We start from the raw sequence: 7,418 nt of genomic DNA on the forward strand, positions 1-7,418 counted from the left end.
CCACAAAAATCATGTATCCACGGCTTCCTGGCAACTCCATGGCCCAAAAACATGATTTCGAAGCACGGATCCTCATGGATCCTCATGCTTTATGCATTGAGCTACCCCAAACTCACCATCAATTCACACATCATAGCCAGGGGCACAGCCTGCACCACAAAAATCATGAGTTGCACTACAAAAATCACAAAAATGCCCTTAGCAGCACTGTTAATGTCACCACTGGAACATTATTATTAGAGCCGAGAAGAGAATGTACGACTATATATTGAACCAAGATATGGTTCATCTTCAAGAACAGATCAAATATATGCCAAAGTATTAAAGAGGAGAAAAAATATGAAACTGCTTCCATGCTGTCAACTAATATCCAGATTCAAGAAAGACTGTATGGCAAACAGTAAAATTTATAAACTATTACTCAGATATGACACCGAGCCCAAACAAGCAAAACATTATATGACAAAATGGATGCAAAATTTTTAAGAACAGTTTACAGTGGAACAATGAGAACAATTATGAATAAAGGAATAAAATTCACTGCAAGTTAAGCCCTAAAACAAAATTGGTACAGTGAAACCTCGGGTTGTGGATGCAATCCGTGATGGAGGCATGTCTGCAACCCACAGCGTTCGCATCCTGAAATGTTGCGTATGTGCAGGCGCCGGCACAATTTGGTGCATCTGCGCATGCGCAAGCGGCAAAACCCGGAAGTAACCCGTTCCGGTACTTCTGGGTTTCCCGCAGTCTGCAACCCCAAAACACGTAACCTGAAGTGGCTATAACATGAGGTATGACTGTATCAAAATGTTCTTTCAATGGTATATAACTTTGAAAGATATACAGAAGATGAATAATGAAATGAATGGACATTGCTGGAAATGTCATAGACCTCAAGGAACCTTCTTCCATTTATGGTGGACCTGTGAAAAGACCAAAAAGTTTTGGAGGAAAGTTCGTTTTGAAATGAAAAAATGTAAAAAAATAAATAAAATGCATTGGACCCCAAAACTATGCTGTTGGGAATGACTCCTTCAGCTACTGTATTGTGAAATCGTCAGTGGAACTATTTAGTTATATGACCACAGCAGTCAGAGTGGTGTTGGCTAACATATGGAAATCTGACATATGTCCTGGAATAGATGCATGGAAAGAGAAACTATCAGAATATGCAGTAATGGCAAAACTCGTGATAGACTCATGGCAGAACGTAAAAAAACTTGGAATCTTTATAATTTGTATACAACTTAACAGAACTGTAACAAAATGAACATCTGTATGGATTTGTATAACAGACCTTAGGTTACAAAAATATTTCCTGTTTAAAAATAGAAGCTTTGTGTGTATATGATAAAGAAATAAATATATAGTAGAAGAAATCTTATCTGTCTGATCTAGAAATGAAATCATATTTTTAAATAATTTTTGCTTTAGATTTTTATAATCATATATAGCAAACTACCTAGAATTGGAAAGAATATTTAGTACACTAAGCTTTGTTTAACTCTTGATAAATGTCAGCTTGCTGATTTATTTTGTACCATTGTGATTCAGTGTTATATTTGCCAGCAGGCAGACCCAGCAATACAGAGTTTTGCTGCTTAGCAAGAGATTTGGGGAAGTTGCTACTGTTCTTCACTGTGATCAGATTACACACTGAGTTCTTGTCTCCCGTTTACTGTGCAAGCAAGTCAGCCAGGTCATAGCATGAGTACCTGCCAGCCATCTCATCCTAGGTCACCTCCTACGCAGCATCTGGCAGGTGAAGTCACTAACATCCATGAAAAAATATACCTAAGGCGAATTCTGGGACTCCAGAATCCACAGATACCTGCACAGTCTCTAGCTCAGGTGTGGGGAACCTCTGGTCCTCCAGATGTTGCTGAACTCCCGCTTGCTGGAGTTGACAGGAGTTGCAGTCTAGCAAGAGCTGGGGGGGCCAAAGGTTCCCCACACCTCACCAGAGGAAAAGGATTCTGCATATGCTCAGGAGCACATTTGCCCTGTGGTCTTTGAAATGCTACATCCCCCTTGGAGATCAAGGATTTCTGTGCATGCTCCAGGACACTCAGCCAAGCTGCCAGAATTTTGGTCAGCCCAAAGGTAGCTGCTGCACTCTTGAGACAAAACGTCTGCTGAAATTGCTGATAAATTTGCACTGGCTTCCTCGCACTTCGAGGTGGGGACTGGAACAGGCCTGCTGCCTCTTTGGGGACTTGTTAATTGATTTTAGCACTCCTTTGGAAAGAAGCAGGTACGTGCTCTTTGCAGTCAACTGGGCATATTTCCAAATGTGAATTCTGCAGAAAAACAACAGACTGTGAAGCATTCATGTGCCCATGGCTCTGGAATTCATGTGTTCCCATGCCAGAGAGGTTTTATGAGCGAATTTGATGGTTCCTTTCCCCACTTAGGCCGGACAGGTCCACAACGCGCCTGCCTTTAATGTTATGGCCCACCATTAATCTTGCATGCACCACGAAATGTGCCACCCACATGGAAAGAGCAGGCTGCATTTACCCTTTTCTCTCCCGATTTGAGAATTTTCTCTTCCACCTGAAAATTATGTGGCAGAAGTTACAAATGCTTGCAAATCCATGCCCTTCTTAATTCACAGAGTGCAGAAGGGTAGAGATATTATTAAGCCCCCTGCAGCAAACGTAGAAAAAGAGAGCCACCAAGCACCTTAGAAACAAATGGATTTGTCGTGGCAGAGCCAGTCTTAGGGCTAGAGAGTTTGGGATAAGAGCATTCTGCAGGCGGAACAGCAGGTGCCTCCGAGTTCTGACAGAGGAGCATCACCACTCAGGAAGGGCCAGGTGGGGCCAGGTCCTGGTGGGGGGGTTGCCACGGTGACAAGGACCCGCCCTCCTTTGTGACATCTCTTGCTTCTCATTTAAAAGCCACTGACTTGCAGGCATCCATTGTGGGTTAGTGAGGAGAGCTTAGAGGAGAGAGGTGGTGGTGGCAGTTGGTGTGGCAGTTGGTGGAGAGTAAGAGCAGGAGTAGTGATTTGCTCTTTTTTCGTTTTCTTATTTTGATTTCATTTATTAGTTTTATTTGATTTGATTTATTTTGATTTTCTTTTATTCTTTTATTTTAACACTTTTATTTATTTTATTTTTTGTTCTCTGTTTTAATATTTTTGTTTTTTGTGCACACCTGTGCGTATTCTGTATATATTTTAATTTTTTAGATAGAGGAATAGTTAGGGTTAAGTGTAGGGTTAGGGTGGGGGTTAGGTATAGACTTAGGGCAGGGGTTGGGGTAAGATTTAGGCTTGGGTGGGCATTTTAGATAGTTACTTTAGATAGGAGGGTGGGATCTTTTTGTTGTCAACATGGGCAGACTGTAAGTAGCATCCCTTTCTCTTCATCTCTGGGGAGTGTGTGTGTCACAAACTGGGAGGTTTTTCTGGCGGACACCTGAGTCTCAGGTATGTCCCTGTCCCTCCCTTGACCTCCACCTTACACCCATTAAGTAAAACAAAGAAAAATATATACATGGTCCTGTTTCCCAGCCAAGTTGAGTACCCCTTATTGTCCTGGCCAAGTCCCCAATCCATGTAGGTTGGATCCACTCTTGTCCTTGAGGTGGCTACCTGTCTGGCACTCAGAGACCAGGAGAGCAGTGATGATCACCCTGGCAGAAGGGTTGCTGTGTACGTGGTCTCATGCTTCAGGGATGATGGCTGCCCCTAGCCATGCCCCAAGTGCCTTCTCTGGTAGCCATCTTTCTTCTGAGCAGAGCAGCCTTGGAACGGTGTCAATCTGATGTTGGATTGCTTTTATATGAATATTTGAAGGTTTTCCCGCTGCAAGAGTAGGCGAGTGCTACGACCAGATAGCTGCTGCTGCTGCTGCTGCTGCTTCTTCTTCTTCTTCTTCTTCTTCTTCTTCTTCTTCTTCTTCTTCTTCTTCTTCTTCTTCTTCTTCTATCACTCATAGCCGAGTAAGATTAACTTCCATGAGCAGTGAGTTTTAACTGTGAGTCCATAAGTGATTGTGGAGGCCAATTCTGGATCCACACGTCCTTCCACAGTAGGGACAGAGTTTTCTGGGCGGGAGTTGATCACAGTGAGGGTTTGCCAAGCGTGCCTTTCTCTTAGCTTGTTTCTCCCTTGCATCCTGAGTTCAAGTGTCTTCAAAACCCATGACACCTTTGGTAAAGGCTGTTCTCCTATTGGAGCGCTCGCAGGCCAGTGTTTCCCAGCCATTGGACATGACCAGTCCAACGAAGTTGGTGTTGAAGAATCATTGGTTCAACACTGGTGATCTTTGCTTCTTCCAGGACACTGGTATTAGTTCGCCTGCCTTCCCAAGTGGTGTGTCACATTTTTCGGAGACACCATTAATGGAATCTTTCAAGGAGTTGGAGATGGCATTTATAAGTGATCTATGTTTCACAAGCATACAGCTGGGTTGGTAGTGCAAGAGCCTAGACTGAAACTTAAAAGACTAGTTTCAATGGACCAATAATGGTTTTCATGGCTGGTTCTGACTTTTCCCTTTTCCCAGTTGGAATTCCTACTTGTAGAGCAGAGGCCACGGCTGGTTGGCAGCTGCAGTGCCTGTGTGCTTTGTTCTGTTGTTGTTGTTGTTGCTGTTGTTGTTGTTTAGTCGTTTAGTCATGTCCAACTCTTTGTGACCCCATGGACCAGAGCACACCAGGCACTCCTGTCTTCCACTGCCTCCTGCAGTTTGGTCCAACTCATGTTGGTAGCAACAAGAACACTGTCCAACCATCTGGTCCTCTGTCATCCCCTTCTCCTTGTGCCCTCAGTGCTTTGTTCTAGAGGGTGCTGTTTCGTGGCGCTCACTGGTTGCTATTGGACAGCTCTTTGGATAGTCTGAGCGGATTGGTTGAGTGCCTTGCGAGCGAAAGGCTCAGCCTTCATTAGGGCAAATGTTCTACCTTTATTTATGGGAGCCTTTGAAATAGAAAAAGGAAAGGACTGTGTCAGGATGTGTTTTGTGCAGACATTTGCAGAAATGAAGGTGTTGATTTGGGGTACAGTCGGAGGGGGGTATGGTGCCTGCTGGAGGGGAAAACCCCCCGCCACCCTTTCCAAAAAATCTGGTAACAATGTTAAGAATGACCCAAATTTCATTTGCTTCATGAAATTTATATACTGCTTGACTGCATGAATGAGGGGGCCAGGCTCTCTGGGTCCTGGCATGGCCGTAGCTCTTGAACCCAGAGCACTTGGGACCTCCTTTCTCTCTCTGCCAGCCCTTCATGCTCTGGGCTGCCTCTTTCAGGCTCTGATGATGCCCCTTCAGGTCACTGAACTGCAGAGAGATGGAAGGAATTGGTCATGATGGGCCGGCAAGGATCGATTAGGCTCCACATATGTATTTCTGTTCTGCCAATTCGGCAGTGGGTTCACTGTTTTCTCCAGACACCCCTCCTCACACCCAAGAATTGGGGCTGCTGGCATCTGAGTCACCCTTTCTGCTCATCTCTTCTAGGATCAGGTGCTTAAGACGCCTCTTCAGGCGCTGCCACAGGGTGGCCCCCCAGCCAGACACAGAGCAGCCCGTGGCGCCAGGTAAGCCAGTGGCCCTCCTTTTTTGGACAGAGGAGGGCAGGGATGGGCATGGGGGCGACTAGTCCAAGGATGCAAAAGAGGACTCACCTCTTCCCCTGTCCTTCTGTTTGCAGTTCTGCTGCGGTTCAGCATCCCAGGCCCAGAGGTGAGTATTGGAGAAAACAAGAGCAGGGACTGGATCCCTCAGACCTGCCCCCCGCTGCCTCCGGGCTCTTTGCCCCTCACTCTGCACTCTCAGATGCGGAGAAGCCCTCCCCTCATGAGGAATTGACAGCCTGACTTTTCCATTTCAGCTGCTGGAGGATGAACAAGTCTACCTCCTGGGGGTCATCCGGAGCTGCCAGGCAGCTGAGCTCAGGGGGCTCCGATCCCTGAAGTGCTCCAAGCAGGAGACAGCCCAAGCCATTCTGGTGAGTGATGGGGGGTCTGGGGTTGTGCATCTGCAGAGAGGAGGACCCTGCCATCTTAGGGCATGGGGTTGCCATTCCCCTGCAAAGCCAAGCCTGGTGTTTGGGGTGGGAGCTGATTTTCCTCCTCTGTTCTCTTCCAGGACATCCTGGGGCCCTTGGAGCACTTCAGGGATTGCCCCCTGACCCTGGCCCTTGCCTTGGAGGCCCTCCTCCAGCTAAGGTGAGTGGGGTCTTTGGCATGGATGGGGTTGTGGGTGGGGAGGGGGCAGAACTCCAGGGGGCAAGAGCAGGCGGGAGGGAGACGGGGGCAAGGGAGATTCTAACCCTCTCCCTTTCATCTCTGCAGCACGATGAGGCCCAAATTCAGCTGCGATATGATCAGTGCCATCCTGCACAGAACGTTGGAGGCCGTGCTGAAAGGGGCCACTGAGGAAGAGGAGAAGAGAGAAGTTTGTACTTTGTTTTGACTTCCCTTCAAGCCTCTTTCTTCTTCTTCGTCACACACTTGCAGAATCCAAGCCAGCATTCAAACTCTCTTCTCTCTTTTCCCGCAGGAACTGAAGAGGCACTTCCAGCTCCTGTTGGGCATTCTCCTTATGGAATCCCCCAACCCTGGCACCCTCCTCCACCTTCTCAGTGTAAGTGCCCCGATGGCATCAGGGGTGGTTTTAGGGTTGTTGTTCCCCCCGTCCCTTACTCAATGGACTGCCCTATTTCTGGGGCACAGAGCCTGTTTGGCCCCCAATTTGGTCCAAGACCAAAGCTGGCAAACCCTCATGGTCCAGAATTGCCAGGGACTCCGTGGTGGGGGCAGTGGGGGCCGCCTTGGCCCAGACTGGCCCCTGACTCTGAGACGCTCTTTCCTCCTGTAGGACCTCCGAGGATACGCCCTGGGGGAGGCTCAAGAACTAGCGGCCAGCAGCATCTCCTTGCTGCTGGCCGTTGCCCAGAAATACCCCAACCTCAGAGTAAGTACCTTGCCTTCTGCTATTCATTTCTTTGGTTACAGTGGTGCCTCGCAAGACGAAATTAATCTGTTCCACGAGTCTCTTCGTCTAGCGGTTTTTCGTCTTGCGAAGCAACCCTATTAGCGGTTTAGCGGATTAGCGCTATTAGTGGTTTAGCGGCTTAGCGGCTATTAAAGGCTTAGCGGCTTAGCGGCTAAAAGGCTATTAGCGGCTTAGCAGCATAGAAAAAAGGGGGGGGGAGCGAAAAAAAATCGCAGGACTCGCAAGACGTTTTCGTCTTGCGAAGCAAGCCCATAGGGAAAATCGTCTTGCGAAGCAACTCAAAAACGGAAAACCCTTTCGTCTAGCGGGTTTTTCGTCTTGCGAGGCATTCGTCTTGCGGGGCACCACTGTACTTCCATCCCCCCAAGATCACATCCCCAAGTGATCTTTACCGCAGATGATGCGGGGGGTGTCCCTGGGGGCCAGGATGAGGCCATATGCTTTTCC

At 47.5% G+C, this 7,418-nt stretch overlaps 1 protein-coding gene across 1 annotated transcript in view; it reads left to right on the forward strand.

Annotated features, from left to right (window-relative positions):
- Positions 1 to 6,833, forward strand: part of LOC114588794 (uncharacterized) — an 8,808-nt gene extending 1,975 nt beyond the window's left edge. The window contains exons 2-8 of the mRNA XM_077922677.1: positions 2,180 to 2,254; positions 5,472 to 5,551; positions 5,665 to 5,696; positions 5,845 to 5,961; positions 6,102 to 6,181; positions 6,308 to 6,410; positions 6,516 to 6,833. Of these exons, the coding sequence (XP_077778803.1) occupies positions 2,180 to 2,254; positions 5,472 to 5,551; positions 5,665 to 5,696; positions 5,845 to 5,961; positions 6,102 to 6,181; positions 6,308 to 6,410; positions 6,516 to 6,833 (805 nt within the window). The remainder of the gene's footprint in view (positions 1 to 2,179; positions 2,255 to 5,471; positions 5,552 to 5,664; positions 5,697 to 5,844; positions 5,962 to 6,101; positions 6,182 to 6,307; positions 6,411 to 6,515) is intronic.
- Positions 6,834 to 7,418: the final 585 nt, after the last annotated feature.

This window comes from Podarcis muralis, chromosome Z (genome assembly GCF_964188315.1).
Source record: "Podarcis muralis chromosome Z, rPodMur119.hap1.1, whole genome shotgun sequence".
NCBI lineage: Eukaryota > Metazoa > Chordata > Lepidosauria > Squamata > Lacertidae > Podarcis > Podarcis muralis.